The sequence below is a fragment of the Pan paniscus genome, chromosome 14, assembly GCF_029289425.2.
Source record: "Pan paniscus chromosome 14, NHGRI_mPanPan1-v2.0_pri, whole genome shotgun sequence".
NCBI classification, from domain to species: Eukaryota; Metazoa; Chordata; class Mammalia; order Primates; family Hominidae; genus Pan; species Pan paniscus.
Genome location: NC_073263.2, coordinates 44,784,661 through 44,804,664, shown reverse-complemented (window position 1 = coordinate 44,804,664; position 20,004 = coordinate 44,784,661). Strand labels below are relative to the sequence as shown.

At 39.7% G+C, this 20,004-nt stretch overlaps 1 protein-coding gene across 2 annotated transcripts in view; it reads right to left on the bottom strand.

Moving 5' to 3' along the window:
* Window positions 1-688: 688 nt before the first annotated feature.
* GTF2F2 (general transcription factor IIF subunit 2) overlaps window positions 689-20,004 on the bottom strand; it is a 167,753-nt gene continuing 148,437 nt past the window's right edge. For both annotated transcript variants that reach the window (XM_063595937.1, XM_003807668.4), the window contains 2 exons: window positions 17,429-17,572; window positions 689-1,352 (listed from right to left, as the gene is read on the bottom strand). In XM_063595937.1, coding sequence (XP_063452007.1) covers window positions 1,233-1,352; window positions 17,429-17,572 — 264 coding nt within the window. In that variant the 3' untranslated portion in view covers window positions 689-1,232. The remainder of the gene's footprint in view (window positions 1,353-17,428; window positions 17,573-20,004) is intronic.

The window sequence follows — 20,004 nt, the reverse complement described above, 5'->3', positions numbered from 1 at the left end:
AAATAATATAAAAATTGTTTTTCTCAATGGATAGATATCTTCTTGCTTTAATTATATAACATTTTCTTCAATATTTGGCATTGCTCCTTCCTTATTTTTATTATTTTTTCTCTTTTTTTCCTGCAAACACTATGGCAACTTGGGCATTTGCTACTTCTTGATTGCAGCATCTAGAAGCAGATGACAAAATGAACGAGTGAAAAAACAACTTTTCCCTGTGCTTAGTTCACTTAAGCTTCTTTGTTTTGTTTGATGGTCTTGATAGTATGATTTTGGATCGCTTAATATATAATATTGTGTTGTGCTAGAAAAAACTAACATATACGTGTATTGTTTTCATTTAAAAATTAATTAAAGAGAAAGAGAAAAGCAACATTTTAATGCCCCAGGAATTGAAACTAACGTTTTCTGTCTCGGCTGGACCCCTACGCCCATCTTTTGATTTGCTGATATCATTTGCCATGTGATGGTCAATACATGTCTGCTGGGTAAGCAGTAAAATTCTGGGGGCAAGCCAGTTTTGAGAAGCTTATAATCTGACTGGGGAGACATATCTTCAAATTTTGGAAAGATATTTAATTTCTAATTATCTTAAAAGCAAATAAAAGAAACATCAACTGACCATGATCCTGCACATTTCTCATCTCAGCATCACTACGGTAAAATAAGCTAATGATGAACACTGCCATTTCACTACAAACTCTCTCCTTTTATTAACGTTGAGTATGAACACGAAACATGATCACCTGTTTAAAAGAAAAACACCGCTTTGTTCTTTGACAATTTCAAAATAAGGAACTTTGGGTTTTTATTCCTTTTAAGAGTTTCTGTAGTTGACTGTTTTTTTCTTGCTATACAATTCTCCTTGGATCTGTATTACCTCAGCTCCTTAGATACGGCAAGGGTAGAGAGTCCTCACTTAAAAAAATTTCCTAATTGTACACATTAAAAGCTAATATTTAAGAAAAACCCTCTTAATCCTCCAACCCCTATTCCTATTGTGAATAATCTGGTTTAATACAAGTTAAGTCTATAAATAAATTTGTTCTTTCTCCTCAAAAAAACAGTTAAGAAACTTTACAAGAATTACAGGTTTAAAAAATTTACCGAAAGAAATGAAAGTACTGTCACTTAACCCCTATTAACATACGGTGTTCAAGCCTTCCAGTATCAGCGCCTTTTGCATAGCATCGCTGCTAGTCGTTTCACTAGCATGCTGGCTAGGAGTCTTCTTAGTCACTCTTTTCTTCTCCTTGATAGTGTCTGTACTCTGGCTTCAGCTCCCATGTGTTTTTGTGGATCCCTTTTACATTCTGAACACCAATTTCTTTTAAGATTTCCTTCAGGTACACCTAAAACAAAAACAAAACCCCTAACAAATGAGATTATAAATGCAGGGGACAAAACTTAAAATAAGATGATATGCCAAAGCACATATGCAAGCCATAAAAATTATGATCCTAAAAGCTCAGCAAGATTTCTCTATAAGGAGGTTCAATAAACTGCCTTTTGATTCTACATGTGCGACATGGTAACTGCACTAAATATATGATCATGTGCATTAAAGGAGTTGAAAGTCCTGAATGCCAACAACTTAAAAGCTAAAACAAACAAACAAAAAAACCACAAAAAACACTACATGAAATACACGAAAAAATTACTGGTCCTCACTCAATGTGACACGGTACACCAAGGGTAATCTGCCCTTGAGTTCAGTGGCCTCATGGGACTCAGTTCACAGATTGAAACCAGTAGTTTCAGGAGCAGTAGCATATTAAAAAAATGAGCAACATTTTTGAGAATATTCTATCAAGCAGGCATATGACAGGTATTCAGAATTCTCAGTTCTAAGGTGAGTTCTCAAATTTGTTATTAGGCCACCCACTTATTTTTTCCTATGTGAGAAGGAGAGTTGTTATTTGTATTTACTACTATTTGTACTTTAGCCAAGCTTGCCAACACAGATAAGGGAGTAAGAAGTGATAATAAGGCCGGGCTTGGTGGCTCACGCCTGTAATCCCAACACTTTGGGAGGCTGAAGTGGGCAGATCACCTAAGGTCAGGAGTTCGAGACCAGCCTGGCCAACATGGTGAAACCCCGTCTCTACTAAAAATACAAAAATTAGCCAGGCATGGTGGTGGGAACCTGTAATCCCAGCTACTAGAGAGACTGAGGCAGGAGAATCACTTGAACCCAGGAGGCAGAGGTTGCAGTGAGCTGAGACTGTGCCATTGCACTCTAGCCTGGGCAACAACAGTGAAACTCTGTCTCAAAAAATAAATAAATAAATAAAGTGATAAGAAGACATCCCCTAAAACTATCAGGGATGCAGCCTTGTGTTTGGCTTCTCCAAAGAAAAGAGTCATATTATGGTGTTTTAGGTCTCTAAAAATTCAATAAACATTTACTAAATGATTACTATGGTCATGGAAATGATGGCTATGTTAAGTGTAATATGAAACTCCACCTTTGCTTGCCAATGCTGAAGGCCAAAAAGCATTCCACAATAAGCTGACCAATATAAATTACAGAATTTCCTTCTTGGAGAATAAAGGAAAGATAATAATATTAATTATTATTATCATTATTATTTTGAGATGGAGTGTTGCTCTTGTTGCCCAAGCTGGAGTGCAGTGGCATGATCTCAGCTCTCTGCAACCTTCGCCTCCCAGGTTCAAGCGATTCTCCTGCCTCCTCCCAAGTAGCTGGGATTACAGGCGCATGCCACCACGCCCAGCTACATTTTTTGTATTTTTAGTAGAGATGGGGTTTCACCATGTTGTCCAGGCTGGTCTCGAACTCCTGTCCTCAGGTGATCCACCCACTTCGGCCTCCCAAAGTGCTGGGATTACAGGCCTGAGCCACTGCACCCAGCCAAGATAATTATTTAAAAGCGACTCTTTTGTTGTTGTTGCAGAACAAAGCAATCCAACAATAATTTGTGTGCGTGTGCTTCAAAGAACTAGTTACGGTATGATGATGACTCATCCCATTGATGGAAGATGTAATTTTTCTTATTGATTGAAGTGAGGCATTAATAAGAAAAATGGCTGAGAAGCTCTTGTCTGTATATTTAAGGTAGTGCTTTTCTCTAGCATGGTGCTAGACCACCTGCATCAGAACCCTGTGGGGAGCTTGTTAAGTGAGACACAGCTTGGGCCTACTGAATCAAAGTCTCTTGGGCTAGGCCCAGGAATCTGCATTTTAACAAGTGCCTAGGCGACTCATGTAACTATATACTAAAGTTCCACCACATCTGGCTTAAGGTTCTTCCAGTTCTGATACTCTAGGATCTTTGAGTCCTTACTGTGTTGCTTCGTTCTCTGAGCCTCATCTTTGCTGTAGAGTACGTGTTACCAACATAATCTAATGCCACTTTACACTGACTGATATAATGCTCTAGAGTTCATAAAGTCCTTTTAGTTAGGGGTAGGTTGTCACCTAGAAACATAACAGCTGATTAGTACTGGAAGTATACAGAGGTTCCTTCAGGATGGCTCAGCTCTCTCGTGGGCAGCCTTCCCATTCCAGCAGCCAAGCCCCAGCAGATGGCAGCAATGAACCAAATGAGCCCTGGGTTCCCCCGAGGCTTGCCTGCCTCCCACACCTTATACAGTTGGCTTCACTAGCAGACCCGTGTGAATGAGTAAGCATAAAGGCTTGAGATATCCAGGTAATATAAAATGCAAGTCTGCCACCTGCTATTTCAAATTACATTTAAAAAACAGGACACTGTTCATAAACTACTTTCTAATTGAACAGGATTCATAAATGGAAAATGATTGGTTAGGCACAAATGATTCTCTGTTTAGGTGCCAAGAATGACATCTTTGTAAAATTCCAAAGAATGGTTTATTATGAGACTGGCTAAGACGATGTTGCACCAACAACCATACAATTGTGGATGCACTGCAATGGGTCAAAAATGAAAAGAACAATTGCCAGGAGCATTTTAGTAGCTCCATAGAAAAGAAGCTCTCCTGACTTCAAGTCTAGTGTGCCCATTTATAATCTAGGCCCAGAAAATGAAAAGCCTAAAAAGGGTTAAACAAAAAATATTAATAAAGTCTGAAGTGTACAAATTCAGTTGTTTTCATGTCCACCCTCATTTTGGCAATCTAGTAGAACATATGGAATTCTTTTTATAAACGAAGGTGTCATTCTTTTTTCCTTGTAACAATAAGAATGGAATGAGATGACCATAGTCAGTCAATTTCTCAAGCAACAAAATGCAATCAGGGTCACAATGTACTGTGATCAGGGGGTAGGGGACACAAACTTCCTGATTTTTAGGATGTTCTAAACTGCAACCTAAGACCATTTTACTCTAATCAAATAAATTAGCTTGGCAGGGAAGTAGGTATAAAACATTAGCAGAGAAAGTAGTAGTGACGATAGGGAAAAACAAGGTCTCTGAAGGGAAAATCTCTAAAGGGAAGACATGGACAGAGAACAGAAAGAGCACATGTCCTTCCTCTGTCTAAAATATTCTAATGACTTCCCTGTTTGGGCTACACATTAAATTCCAAACGCCTTTGTAGGCATCCACTCAGGTCTGCCTTCTCCCTTTAGCCTCATCTTCCAACACTCCCCCTCACGCATGCTTCCCATTTCTGCATCTGCGTGCTTCTGGGTTTTTCCCATATGTTGTTTCCCTTCCTTGTAACGTTTATCTCCTTTCCTCAAATCTGGACCCCTCATTCTTTAAGACTAGGCTCAAATGTTACTTTCTCAGAGAAACTTTCTCTAACAGCCTTACCTTAGATTTACATTTCACACTGCACAATCTTCGATGGTAGCTCTTATTATATTATAATCCTTTATTTATATGCCTTGCTCTCCTCTTATATCACATGCTCCTTTTTTGGGGGGGGCGGGGGGACGGTGGGAACAGAGTTTCACTCTCGTTGCCCAGGCTGGAGTGCAATAGCATGATCTTGGCTCACCGCAACCTTCGCCTACTGGGTTCAAGTGATTCGCCTGCCTCAGCCTCCCGAGTAGCTGGGATTACAGGCATGTGACACCACGCCTGGCTAATTTTGTATTTTTAGGAGAGATGGAGTTTCTCCATGTTGGCCAGGCTGGTCTTGAACTCCTGACCTCGTGATCCACCCGCCTCGGCCTCCCAAAGCGCTAGGATTACAGGCATGAGCCACCGCGCCCAGCCACATGCTCCTGTTATAGTGCCTGCGTGCACATCACAGAGACTCAGTGTACTTATGCAAAGTGAATAAGGCGTGCTTAAGACTAACAAGGCAGCTAAGAGGACTGCTGGGTGGTGGTGGGGGATATCACTAAGAAGGTCCATAAAAATAGACCATCCAAATTCTAGTTCAGTTTTAGAACTCAAGCAGTGATCTAGTTTGAGAAACAATAGTTTACTGACTAAACTGTACTACGTGAATTTGAATGTCACTTATTACTAAAATCTGCATTTTAGTGCTAAAATATTGTTGGTGACAGAGCCAACTGAAGAAGAGGTTTTAAAGGTTCTACCAGGATTGAAAATTACTTGGTAATCTTATTTCTCTTTTTAACATTCATATATTCACTCAAACATTTATTCCAGCACCTACAATGTGCCAGGTGGAATGGTAGACACTCAGTCTTCCTCTCAGAGTTCACAGTTTAAGATTAGTGCAGAGGATGGGGGCAAAGAAAAAGGCATATTACGCCGGGTGTGATGGCTCATGCTTGTAATCCCAGCACTTTGGGAGGCTGAGGCGGGTGGATCACCTGAGGTCAGGAATTCAAGACCAGCCGGCCAACATGGAGAAACCTCGTCTCTACCAAAATTACAAAAATTAGCTGGGCGTGGTGGCAGGCCCCTGTAGTCCCAGCTATTCAGGAGGCTGAGGCAGGATAATCACTTAAACCCAGGAGGTGGAGGTTGCAGTGAGCTGAGATCGCACCACTGTACTCCAGCATGGGCAACAGAGCAAGATTCCACCTCAAAAAAAAAAAAAAAGAAAAAGAAAAAGGCAAATTGGCAGGTAATCAGAAAATATAACAGAGGCATGTGTACAGGGTATTATGAGACCACTGAGAAGGGGGCACCTAACACAGCCCGCATAGAGATGTTAGGTTCTTTGAGGATAGATATTCGATCATTCGATTTGAACAGCAATTCTGTGTAGAGATCTAGAGAAAAGAGTTCTCCTCCTCTTACTTAAACACTGAGTGACTTTCCAATTAAATCTTTTGTCTAACCACCTGTATTCGAAACAGAGGATTCTAGAACTGAGTAGATCACTTTTATGTCACATAGGATTGGGGATATGTCTTATTACAGACTATGTGCCGAGCTGCAGCACAAGATCTGAATAAACTGGCTCAGGTCCAGCAATTCTTCATCAAAAGGATGTGTGGGAGAGAATTTACGGCAAGTCTGAATGCAGAGAAATAAGGGATAGAACATCACAGCTTTCTTGGAAGGAAATGGCAAGGCACATACTTGATCAAAGAGGTCAAGTGATTAGGATGTTTGTTTGCATTTGTGGGTCACGTTAAAACTGCGGTGGGCAAAAAGCCAGAAGTCCATGGATCAACTTCCTAATTGGCCCCCAAGACTGAGACAAACCTATAGTCATAAGGCACAGTAGCCTATTATTTTAGTCTTTTGCTCCTTCCTTCCGTCCCTCCACCCCCTACCATTTCTCATATCATCTTTTCTTCTCCTGCTCTGTCAAACAAATGGAGGACTTAATCTGCATTTCATCTTATCACGCATTTCAGTGATAAGCATAATAATAAATCAATTATATCTAAATTTGTAGATGTTCATTAAAAACATACACCTTTGACAGGGAGATGATCACCAACTACTAACGCTTTAAGTAAGTTAACAATATGACCCTGTTAGTCTTCCAGTCACAAAATCTTCCCAAAATGGTGAGACTGAATATTCAATATGCAAACTTACATTGATGATGGCACTGATTAATGCAGCTGACAAGGGAAAATGCACTATATGCTTTTTATAAAGTGATCCAACCACAAGAAGGGCATTATCGATTCTGTGATAATTTCAAAGTATCATTTCATCTTTACATGATTTTTGTGTGAACGACTGCAACTCCTTTAAGAGATATCAACAGAATGAAAATTTACTGATGAAGATGTTAGTGACTTCAAGGCAAAACATTCTTCTGTTAAAATATAAACTACACATTAGGAAGAAACTGTGATCAAACGTGATATAGTTTGGATGTGTGTCCTCATGAAAATATCATATTGAAATGTAATCCCCAGTGTTGGAGGTGAGGCCTGGGGAGAGGTGATTGGATCATGGGGACGGAACTCTCATGAATTAGCACCATCCCTCTGGGTACTATCCTCGAGATAGTGAGTGAGTTCTCCTGCCATCTAGTCGTTTAAAAGTGTGTAGCATGTCCTGCCTCACTCTCTCACTCCTGCTTTTGCCATGTGACATGCTTCCACCATGACTGTGAGTTTCCTGTGGCCTACCCAGAAGCTGAGCAGATGCCAGCATCATACTTCCCGTACAGCCTGCAGAACCATGAGCCAATTAAATCTCTTCTTTATAAATTACCCAGTCTCAGGTACTTTGTTATAGCAATGCAAGAATGGCCTAATACAGAAAATGCAACAGACATTTTCCCTCATTTAGAGGAAAGGCGATGCTAGGAAACTTCTCTGAAACACAGACCATTTCTGCATTTTTCTTCTTTTCTCCTGGTTTCACTTCCTCTTCCCCACTAGATCCCGCCTCCTATCTTCCACTCAGGGTCTCCATTCCTCCCTGTAAAAACTCTAAGCAGCACACAGATGGGTGATGAAATGGTCAAGGTGCAAACCCTACTCCACCTTCCCCCAGCCCTACTTTACTGCTTAATCCAAACCTTGAAAAAGCAATTATTGCATTAATATTTGTGTGCTGGTAAATTATCTCACTTTAGTAACATCTCCTCTATCCAGCACTGACAAATGCTTCACATGCTTGAATATTTCAGGTAAACAAAATTTACTTTCTTTAGGCTAAACCTTTTAACTTTGTTTAAAGACATGCTTCTAAACTGTATTAGGCCAGGCACCGGTGGCTCATGCCTGTAATCCCAGCACTTTGGGAGGCCAAGGCAGGTGGATCACCTGAGGTCAGGAGCTCGAGACCAGCCTGGCCAACATGGCGAAATCCCTTCTCTACTAAAAAAAATACAAAAGACTGGCCAGGCATGGTGTCAGGCACCTGTAGTCCCAGCTACTTGGGAAGCTGAGGCAGGAGAATCACTTGAACTCGGGAGGCAGAGGTTGCAGTGAGCCGAGATCATGCCATTGCACCCCAGGATGGGTGGTAAGAGCGAGACTCCATCTCAAAAAAAAAAAAAAAAAAAGTCTAGCAGTTCCTCAGAAGGCTAAACAAAGTTACCATGTGACCGAACAATTCCACTCCCAAGAGATATGAAAACATATATTCATATGAAAATTTGTAGGCAAATGTTCATAGCAGCCTTATTCATAATAGTCCCAACGTAGAAACAACGCAAATGTCCAACCCAAATGTACCAATGTATAAACAAAATATGGTATATACACACTATAATATATATTTGCAAATAAAAAGAAATGAAGTACAGTCAGCCTTCCATATTCTTGCGTTACACGTCCATGGATTCAACTAATGGCAGATCAAAAATCTTCTGATTCTTTTCTTAATGCATTTGTACTGAACATACACAAAGTTTTCTGGGTCACTATTCCCTAAGCAATATAGTATAACAATTATTTACATAGCATTTACATTGTATTATATAAGTAATCTAAAGATTTAAAGTATACTGGAGGATGCATGTAGGTTATGTATAAAAAAAGATGCTGGAGAGGATGTGGAGAAATAGGAACACTTTTACACTGTTGGTGGGACTGTAAACTAGTTCAATCATTGTGGAAGGCAGTGTGGCGATTCCTCACGGATCTAGAACTAGAAATACCATTTGACCCAGTGATCCCATTACTGGGTATATACCCAAAGGATTATAAATCATGCTGTTATAAAGACACATGCACACGTATGTTTACTGCAGCACTATTCACAATAGCAAAGACTTGGAACCAACCCAAATGTCCATCAATGATAGACTGGATTAAGAAAATGTGGCACATATACACCATGGAATACTCTGCAGCCATAAAAAAGGATGAGTTCATGACCTTTGTAGGGACATGGATGAAGCTGGAAACCATCATTCTGAGCAAACTATCTCAAGGACAGAAAACCAAATACTGCATGTTCTCACTCATAGGTGGGAATTGAACAATGAGAACCCTTGGACACAGGAAGGGGAACATCACACACTAGGGCCTGTCGTGGGGTGGGGGGAGGGGAGAGGGATAGCATTAGGAGATACACCTAATGTAAATGATGAGTTAATGGGTGCAGCACAACAACATGACACATGTATACATATGTAACAAACCTACACATTGTGCACATGTACCCTAGAACTTAAAGTATAATAATAATAATAATAAACACCATTTTATAGCCAGAACTTGATCATACTTGGATTTTGGTATTTGCAGAAGGTCCTGGAGCCAATCTCTCATACTGAGGACAGCTGTACTGATATGTGCCACAACATGGATAAAACATAAAAATATTATGTCTAAGTTAAAGAAGCCAGGTGTAAGAAATCACATATCCATATATATTAATATCCAGAGAAAATCTACAGAGACAGAAAGTAACATTAGTGGTTCCCTGTAGGGGAGAGAAAGGAAATGGGGAAAAGACAGGAGTGACTAGTAATGGGTATGAAGTTTCTTTTTAGGGCAATGGAAATGTTCTAAAATTGATTATGGTGTTGGTTGCACAACTCTATGAATATACTAAAGTCCACTGAACTACACTTTTTTTTTTTTTGAGACAGGGTCTCCCTCTGTCATTCAGGCTGGGGTACAGTGGCACGATCTGGGCTCACTACAACCTCTGCCTCCCAAGTAGCCGGGGACTACCGGCACACGCCACCATGCCTGGCTAATTTTTGTGTTTTTTGTGGAGACAGGATTTTGCCATGTTGCCCAGGGCTGGTCTCGAACTCCTTGACTCAAGTGATCTGCCTGCTTTAGCTTCCCAAAGTGCTGGGGGTTATAGGTATGAGCCAACACATCTGGCCTGAACTACACACTTTAAGAAAGTATAATTTGGTCGGGCGTGTTGGCTCATGCCTGTAATCCCAACACTTCAGGTGGTCAAGGTGGGCGGATCACGAGGTCAGGAGATCGAGATAATCCTGGCTAATACAGTGAAACCCGGTCTCTACTAAAATTATACAAAAAAATTAGCTAGGTGTGGTGGCATGTGCCTGTAATCCCAGCTACTCGGGAGGCTGAGGCAGGAGAATTGCCTGAACCTGGGAGGCGGACGTTGCAGTGAGCCAAGACTGCGTCACTGCACTCCAGCCTGGGTGACAGAGCGAGACTCCATCTCAAAAAAAAAAAAGTATAATTTGTACTAAAAATAAAAGGTTTTAAATTGAGAGGAAAAAGGGAGGCTGCTTCAGCTTATAAAACAAATTAAGATGACTATTTTTATTATCCAATTATCTGGGTAATGTAATATATCCAATAAACAGTGGCTGGCTCTGCATGTTAATGTATAATTGAACTCGCTGTCTTGGGACATTTGAAAAAGAAAGAAATGGCTCTGTAATGCTGCAATACAGAAGTGAAGAAGGCCAGTGCTGGCACTACAAGGTCCTCTGCCAGTTGGTTTATCCTCTGGTATCTGAATCCACCTGCTCAGTGAAATGGGAGGCTTCGAACACTGATCCAACACCACAGAATAATGTTTTCTTAAACGCAGAGCCCAACATAAAGAAAATTATTTCTTTCCTGAGGGAAATTATTTCCATAGAGATGGCAAGCCCAAAACCAAGTCTTTCTAGCGTGTTCAGGAACTAAATGAAGAAACCAGCAGCAGACAGTTAATAAGCTTAAAAATTTTAGCTGGGCATGGTGGCGGGCACCTGTAATCCCAGCTACTCAGGAGGCTGAGGCAGGAGAATCGCTTGAACCAGGGAGGTGGAGGTTGCAGTGAGCCGAGATCGCGCCATTGCACTCCAGCCTGGGCCACAGAACAAGACTCCGTCTCAAAAAAAAAAAAAAAAAAAAAAATTTACCGCTCTTTAAAATCAAGTGGGACTGGAAGGATGGTATGGAGATTTTATTGGTAAGGGCACTTTTCAGAAAATATAATTTTTGTGGCCTATTGCTTAATTAAAATTTCAATGTAAATTCTATATAAATAAATACCAAATTTTGTTTACTGGGTACCTATCCCAGATATTGCTCTTATCCATGTAATACCTTATGTAAAATTCTGACTCATTTGTTTATATTACTAAATTCACCCCAAATTTCACCTCATTCAGGATGAGGTAAAAAACAAGGGCCAAATGCTGTGGCTCATGCTTGCAATCTCAGCACTTCTGGAGGCTGAGGCAGGAGGACTGCTTGAGGCCAGGAGTTCAAGACCACAGCAAGCAACATAGTAAGATCCTGTCTCCACAAAAAAAATTTTAAAAAATTAGCCAGGTGTGGGCTGGGCACGGTGGCTCACACCTGTAATCCCAGCACTTTGGGAGGCAGAGGCGGGTGGATCATGAGGTCAGGAGTTCAGGACCAGCCTGGCCAAGATGGTGAAACCCCATCTCTACTAAAAAATACGAAAATTAGCCAGGCGTGGTGGCGGGCGCCCATAATTCCAGCTACTCGGGAGGCTGAGGCAGAGAACTGCTTGAACTCGGGAGGCGGAGGTTGCAGTGAGCCGAGATTGCACCACTGCACTCCAGCCTGGGCGACAGAGTGAGACTCCATCTCAAAAAAAAAAAAAAAAAAAAAAAAAAAAATTAGCCAGGTGTGGTGGGGCATGCCTGTAAGTCCTAACTACTCAAGAGGCTGAGGTGGGAGAACTGCTTGGGTCCAAAGATTGAAGTGACAGCGAGCTATGATCATGCTATGAGCTATGGAGCTATGAGCACTCCAGCCTGGGTGGCAGAGCGAGACCTTGTCTCTTTATTATTTATTTGAGACACGGTCTCGCTCTGTCACCCAGGCTGGAGTAGAGTGACACAATCTTGGCTTACTGCAACCTCCACCTCCTGGGTTCAAGCAATTCTCCCAACCTCAGCCTCCAGAGTAGCTGGGACTACAGGTGTGCACCACCACTCCCAGCTAATTTTTGTATTTTTTTGTAGAGTTGGGGTTTCACCATGTTGTCCAGGCTGGTCTTGAACTCCTGAGCTCAAGCAATCCTCTCACCTCGGCCTCTCAAAGTGCTGGGATTACTCACGTGAACCACCTCACCTGTCCAGACCCTGTTTTTTTTGTTGTTTTTTTTTTTTTTAAAAAGAGCCAAAACAAAACCATATAAAAAGTTAAAAGGGAAATGTTACTGTTCCATAATAAAGTTGGTAGTAGATCATTGGTCCTTCTATTAGAATCACTATTCAAAAAGAAAGTATTAAAATTTTATAAATGTGTTTAAATTTCACCCACTTATAGTCAACATAGTTAATAGTTTATTTTACATCACATTTCATATTCTAAAACTTTTAATTAAGGCTCTATTTCATAAGTTAGCAAATAATTATCTCTTAAAAGAGAAGTCTTAAAGAGGGCTGTCATTAATATGCTCTGTTGGGAAATTGTCTTTTTTTTAAAATATAAAAAATTTATATTTAAAATATAAAAATATAAAAATTTAAAAATAAAAATTTCCAGTTATAGGAAAAATGAAAAGATGAAAAAAGGAACCAAGTGAATATATGTCAGTGGAAAGCATTATAATAAAAACAGCAGTTATTAAGTAGTAGTAAATTTGGGAATAAGCTTCAAACATTAAAAATACCTATTTTTCCTTTTGGAGTAGAAACTGAACTAAGATAAAGCTTAAATTCTACTCTCTACATACCTGGCTTAGGATTAATGATGATGATTCTTAATAATATAGAAATTAGAAAGCAGCCTGTCTGACGGGCAGATCACCTGAGGGTCAGGAGTTTGAGACCAGCCTGGCCAACATGGCAAAACCCCATCTCTACTAAAAATACAAATATTAGCCAGGCATGGTGGTGCATGCCTGTAGTCCTAGTTACTCGGGGGGCTGAGGCAGGAGAATTTCTTGAACCCGGGAGGCGGAGGTTGTAGTGAGCTGAGATCGTGTCACTGCACTCAAGTCTGAGGACAGAGCAAGACTCTGTCTCAAGAAAGAAAGAAAAAAAAAATTAGTTGGGTGTGGTGGTGGGCGCCTGTAATCCCAGCTACTCAGAAGGATGAGGCAGAAGAATCGCTTGAACTAGGAGGTGGAGGTTGCAGTGATCCGAGATTGCACCACTGCACTCTAGCCTGGGTGACAGAGCAAGACTGTCTCAAAAATAAAATACAATAAAATAAAATAAAAATAAACTTCTCTGAATCCTGACTTGAAATTGGGTAGGTGGTGCAAAAGGAAATTAAGAGGTCCAGTTATAATCAGCGCTAGTTTTCTTTTTTTTTTTCTTTTTTCTGTCGCTCAGGCTGGAGTGCAGTGGCGCAATCTCCACTCACTGCAACCTCCGCCTCCCGGGTTCACACCATTCTCCTGCCTCAGCTCCTGAGTAGCTGGGACTACAGGGGCTGGCCACCATGCCTGGCTAATTTTTTATATTTTTAGTAGAGATGGGGTTTCACCGTGTTAGCCAGGATAGTCTCGATCTCCTGACCTCGTGATCTGCCCGCCTCAGCCTCCCAAAGTGCTGGGATTACAGGCATGAGCCACCGCGCCCAGCCAATCAGGGCTAGTTTTCAATGACACTTTTTAATACAAGTATGCTGTACAAGAACACTGGTAAATGAACGCTGTTAGATAGAAAACAGAGTGTTGAAGTTCAGAGTGGTATTGGCAGTTTGGTGTTTCAAAGGGAGCAATTAGATAAAGTTTTTAATGGTTTATATCTTCAAAGGAAACACTATATATGCTTCTATTTGACAGATAAAATATGAAAAAAGCTAGAAATAACTCATTCAAGGTTAAAAATCAGAGTATCAGGGAGAAATAATAGGCCTCCTGTAATTTTCTATTTTTGAGGGGGGAAAAATCCAGAAGTTAAACCATATAAAAATACCTGCTGTGGTTTGTATATCTGTCCCTTCTAACACTCATGTTAAACTTAATTCTCAATGTGGCAGTAGTAAGAATTGGGCCTTTGAGAGGTGACTAGGTCATGGGGGTTCTGCCCATTCATAGATTAATGGGTTATCATGGGAGTGAAATTGGTGGCTTTATAAAAAGAGGAAGAGGAAGAGAGACCTGAGCTAGCACGCTCAGCCTCCTCACTAAGCGATGTAAAAAGCCTCTTACCAGACGTGGCCCTTGGATCCTGGACTTCTCAGCCTCCAAAATTTTAAGAAACAAATTATTTTGCTTTAAAAATTGCCCAGCTTCAGGTATTCTGTTATAAGTAACAAAAAACAGACTAAGATAATATATCTTTAAATGGATACTATGTCCCTGACTTTATATCAGTTACCAAAGCTTGGCCTCCTTGATGAGTAACTTTCACTCTTTCTAGTTGCTTATGTAAGTCACATACTGGCAAACAAGAGAAAAAGACGGGCCCTAAGCAAAGTTTCTCTAGCCAATAATTTTACTTATAGAAATGAAGGTTTTGGCCAGGAACGGTAGCTCACGTGTAATCTCAGCACTTCGGGAGGCTGAGGCATGTAGATCACCTGAGGTCAGGAGTTCAAGACCAGCCTTGTCAACATGGTGAAACCTCATCTCTACTAAAAATCCAAAAATTAGCCAGGTGTGGTGGTGGGCGCCTATAATCCCAGCTACTCAGGAGGCTGAGGCAGGAGAATCGCTTGAACCCGGGAGGTGGAGGTTGCAGTGAGCAGAGATTGTGCCATTGCACTCCAGCCTGGGCAACAAGAGCAAAACTCCTTCTCAAAAACAAACAAACAAAACACCCCACCCCCAAAATAAATTATAATTTGAACATATTGGTAAATTTTATATTATTACATATGTTAAGTGAACTAAATATAATATATAAGTAATGTATTAAATGTATTTAAGTACCTTGTCCAGGACTATTTGGCTAAATGGTAGAGCTGGGACTTGAACTAGGATCTCATACTCCAAATCCAGGTTCTTTCTATTATACCAGAACACCCCCTTTCCTGGACCATTGATCTTCATGCTAGAATAGATTCCTCAAGTCTCTTGGGTACTGATGACCATTAGTACAGATTCACTTATGTCCTCGAATCCTTTTAAAGGGGGATAGTTGCCTACTTGCGGGAGAGCTAGACTTTGGCAACTTTCTTTCCCAGTCAATGGACTGGAATCCATGCTGACCACTTCCTGCCCTCTCCTCTAGGAGGAGGTAACTACCTCTGGCCTACCCCCAGCCTGGGGAAGGCATTCCACACTTTCTTGGCACTGGCTCTTTGCCCCAACCTCACTATAAATGACGTGAGAGGCCTGCCAAAATCCATCTGAAGAAAATATGGTGGCCCTTGGAGACTGAGGATTTTCTTTTTTCAAATCAATTCATGAGATATTTGCTGAATTTTTACCATCTTTTACACTATGGGGTATATGAATATTTAGGGATAGGAATAGCATACAACTCTGCCTTCAGGAATCTTATGCTTATTGAGGCAATTTAGTCTCTAAATAATAAAACTATTATTTAAAAAGTTAGTTTTGAGATCAGTGGCTTCTATGAGAATCTGATACAAACTATGGATGATATGTTCCCCAGAACAATTCATACATTTTTGCAGACTTTCAGGAAGTTAATGGATCCCCTAAAGTCCATCCACTGGTTAGGAATTAAGAAGCTCTGTTGTAAGAGATTCACTGAGTACTACCATATAAAAAATATCTTAAGAACCAAAACCAAAAGACACACTAGTAATACTTGTTCTTTGATGCAAAATGAATAAACCTTATATCCCATGTGAAGGCAAAGAAACTGCTTTCCCTAGTATCTGAATGCCCCTCTACAAGTGATTATTTTCCATATCTAATTTTTTGTGTTTAATTCCATGAGAATCTCTTGTCTGTTTTCAGAGTTTCTGGAATGGTCTTTTCATACAGATATATTTATATATATAAATACAAAGATAAATTTCATTAAAACCAGAAGAAACACAGCTTAGCTAATGAGTTATTTATTCTATTTCAAAAAAAAATTTTAATCTAGCTTAGAATGCTGTTTCTAAGGCTTTGATGCCAAAGGGAGTGAAGTCATTGGGATGAATTGATAATACTCCACCATGAGCACTTTCTTCTTATTAAAAAGTAAATCTTTTGGAATTCAAATTAATTTCTTAACAAAAAGTCAAGGGTTGATGTATAATAGTAAAGAAATATCTGCAGGAGAAACTGTATAATGAACATTAAAATTTCATAAATAATTTCCTAAAGCTTTGTATAAATAAAAAAAATCAAGTCCTTTCACAAATAGGTTATTTGGTTATGTTAAGATGTTTTTTAAAATTGGTTATTGTTACATATTCTGAATCCAATAAATGGAGCAGCAAGAATCAACATATTCTTGAGTATACCGGCAGAGTAGACAAAATGGTAAAGGAAATGAGATAAAAGGGTTTCCATTCAATTTTCTTAAACCTATAAGTAAATACTCAGTCTGATACTTTGGTGACATATGGTGGAGAAAGTTAAACGGAAAACAATGTGACTCAAAGACTAGAAAAAGAATTTGAATTTCTTATTGTTATCATCATTTTAAATGGATTATTAATGCAAATTACTAGTAAATGCACAAAAGCCTAGAGAAGAGATAAAAATGACTATTTATAAAACAAAGATAAACTTTCTAAAATACAAATTTGTTAAATTTGTCCTTAAAAATGGGGAACAGGCCAACCTAATCACAATCTCTGCAAGCATAATTTGAAAGTGCAGTTCAGCTCAGGTTTAAAAGGACCTACACAGATTCTAATTTAAAAAAAAAAAAATCCACAGAAAACAATTCACAAGACAGGGATAAACCCTCCCACAATGACAAAACAGTATAATTCTTTAAAGAATGCGATTTTTCTATGAGGCATGTTTTCCAAAAAAAGGGAAGCAGTTAAACTTTCTCAGAGGAAGATAGGGAAACAAAATAAAGACCAGAAATGGTATCAACAGATTTCAGGCTTAATGTCAAGAATAAATGAACATGAGGATAATTTCTTTTCTTCATAAATAATTATTAAGAGTACTAAAATGTAAAATAAAAGCTGATGTTACCAAAAAATGGCTGCATTAAGACATCTTTTCTGAGTGTTGTCATAAAATTAGTCATTAGCATAGGTAAATGTGAACTAAATCATGTATGACACACTTTCAGTAATGTCGTGTTAATGAAGGAGGGCATATTCAAAGGATCAGTATGAACATATACATACCACAGGTTGTTTTGTGATGTCCACCAAGTCCTTAAGATTATAGTATTGATGTTTCTCAAAGGCTGAAAATAGCATGTCTAAAACATGTTGTTTATCAGCTCGAGCTCGCTTTCCGTCTTCTTTCTTTTTCCTTTCATATTCAATCTATATGCAAACAGCAAAGGAAATAAAAGCATCAATTCAACATGCTCACTCTAAAACACAGGCATTCTCTTTTTTTTTTTTTTTGAGACACAGTTTTGCTCTTGTTGCCCAGGCTGGAGTGCAGTGGCATGATCTCAGCTCACTGCAACCCCCACCTCCTGGGTTCAAGCGATTCTCCTGCCTCAGCCTCCAGAGTAGCTGGGATTACAGGTGCCCGCCACTACGCCTGGCTAATTTTTTGTATTTTTGGTAGAGATGGGGTTTCACCATGTTGGCCAGGCTGGCCTGGAACTCCTGACCTCAGGTGATCCACCCGCCTCAGCCTCCCAAAGTGTCGGGATAACAGGTGTGAGCCACCGTGCTTGCCCAGGCATTCTCTTTTGAGTCATCCATTAACGACTAGATCGTAAGTTTCGAGGCAGCAGGCCTCTGAACAGTAGTTCAGAACCTGGGACCTGTTACTCCTGGGGTCCCCATATCTTTAAGGCTCTAAGTTAGTAATAATTCCAGTCACTTTCATTATCCCCTAAAGCTTTATGTAATGCATAATGTGTACATTTCTCCCCAAAAAGGCCTTTTGCCAAAACTGTATCAATTCAGTGCGGTTAACTGGTTATCTTGTGTTGATTGAAAACTCTAACGTGTAGTGCTTTTGTTTTTGATTAACAGTAAAACAGTTTATCTAACAGATGCAGTTTCATAGGTAACATCTTTCAAATGTGGGGTTCTTGGAGGCAGGCAGATTATAAAACGGGTTCTTTATGGAGTGAAAAGTTTGGGAAGCATTGGTAAAAAGGAAAGGACATGGACCTTTTCTCATCCTGACCCTGTGCAACCTCCTTGAACCTGTTTCTCTTCCCATACAATAAAGTTAGTTTAACAAGAGAAAGGGGTAAGTATATACTTATCACTTCAGACACAAGCAAACCATTTTTCTGAAATTCCCATTTAAAACTTCATGTGACCTCTAAATTCACCTGTATAATACATCTTTATTTTTTAACATGAAGTAAAAAAATACAGTATCTATTATCCAAATAAAAATGACACTTCAGGACCATGTGTTATGTTTATTCTGCAGTTTTGTGTACCTCCATGCATGCCAGCTTAAAAAGCAGTGGCACTAACACAATGAAGAAGTTCCCTCCTACTGTTACCATCCTGGGACTGTTCAATTGTAAAACATCACCCTTTTTACTTAAAATATGCAAGTTCTGTTCTATTACTTAGTTAATTGAGATATTTGTTTGTTTCTTTTTAGGAACACTTCACTTGTATAAACCATCAGAAACTTGTTGAAGGGGCCAACCTGGTGAAGAAAGCATCAGTAGGTTGGGTGGAAACTGCCAGAGAAGAATGTCCTGTGGGTCAGCTGGAATAATTATAATCTGGGGACTAGCTTCGAAAACAATGGGATACATTTAAAAACTTACAAATAAATTATTCCACAAATAGCCTCAGGTAGTTAGCTTACTTTATTTTAACAATAAAGATTTCTTATAAAAGGATAAAATTTAGTTTCTATTGATTTATTGATACTAAAACTAAAAATATGTCTTATGAGAGACTGTCAAATTAGTGGTAAAAGGTAACTGAAAACCTTGAGTATCTATTTTTCAATTAAATAAAGTTGGGAGTGAGACAAAGGGAAAGGACTCAATCATCTTCATTTTTTGATATGTACGAACTGGGAGTAAAACTCAAACTCCACTGAGCTTCAGCAGATTAAGCATAACTATATGCTAGGCATTGCGCTAAGATATGGGGAGAGTAAGACAGCTTTTTCTTTCTAAAACGGATTTAAATGGATTAAAATGATTATAGAGGGGAGGGCCTTGAGCGTTTTAAATGCAGTAATGGACAAAGAGCTACCTAGGACAAGATCACCATGCTAAAAAAAAATGCAAATGAATGACACAGATTGTATTGTTAGGGAAGACTGAAATCCAGCCAGTCTCAATTTTTTTTTTTTTTTGAAATGGTGTCTCACTCTATTGCCCAGGCTGGAGTGCAGTGGTGCAATCTCGGCTCACCACAACCTCCACCTCCTGGGTTCAAGTGATTTTCCTGCCTCAGCCTCCCGAGTAGCTGGGATTACAGGTGTGCACCACCATGCCCAGCTAATTTTTGTATTTTTAGTAGAGACAGGGTTTCACTATGTTGGCCAGGCTGGTCTCGAACTCCTAACCTCGTGATCCGCCCGCCTCGGCCTCCCAAAGTGGTAGGATTACAGGCGTGAGCCACCACGCCTGGCCTCAGTCTCAAGTTAAATTCAGGAAATAGCAGAGAAGTGATGGTATACTCAGTTTCCACCTTCAGTAGGCTGTTTCTTGTGTAAAATGATTGGAGAAGCTAGGAAGTTTAACATGAAAAATGTTTTCAAATAAGCCCACTGGTAAAGTAAGATAACCTACTTTACAGAGGGTGCACAT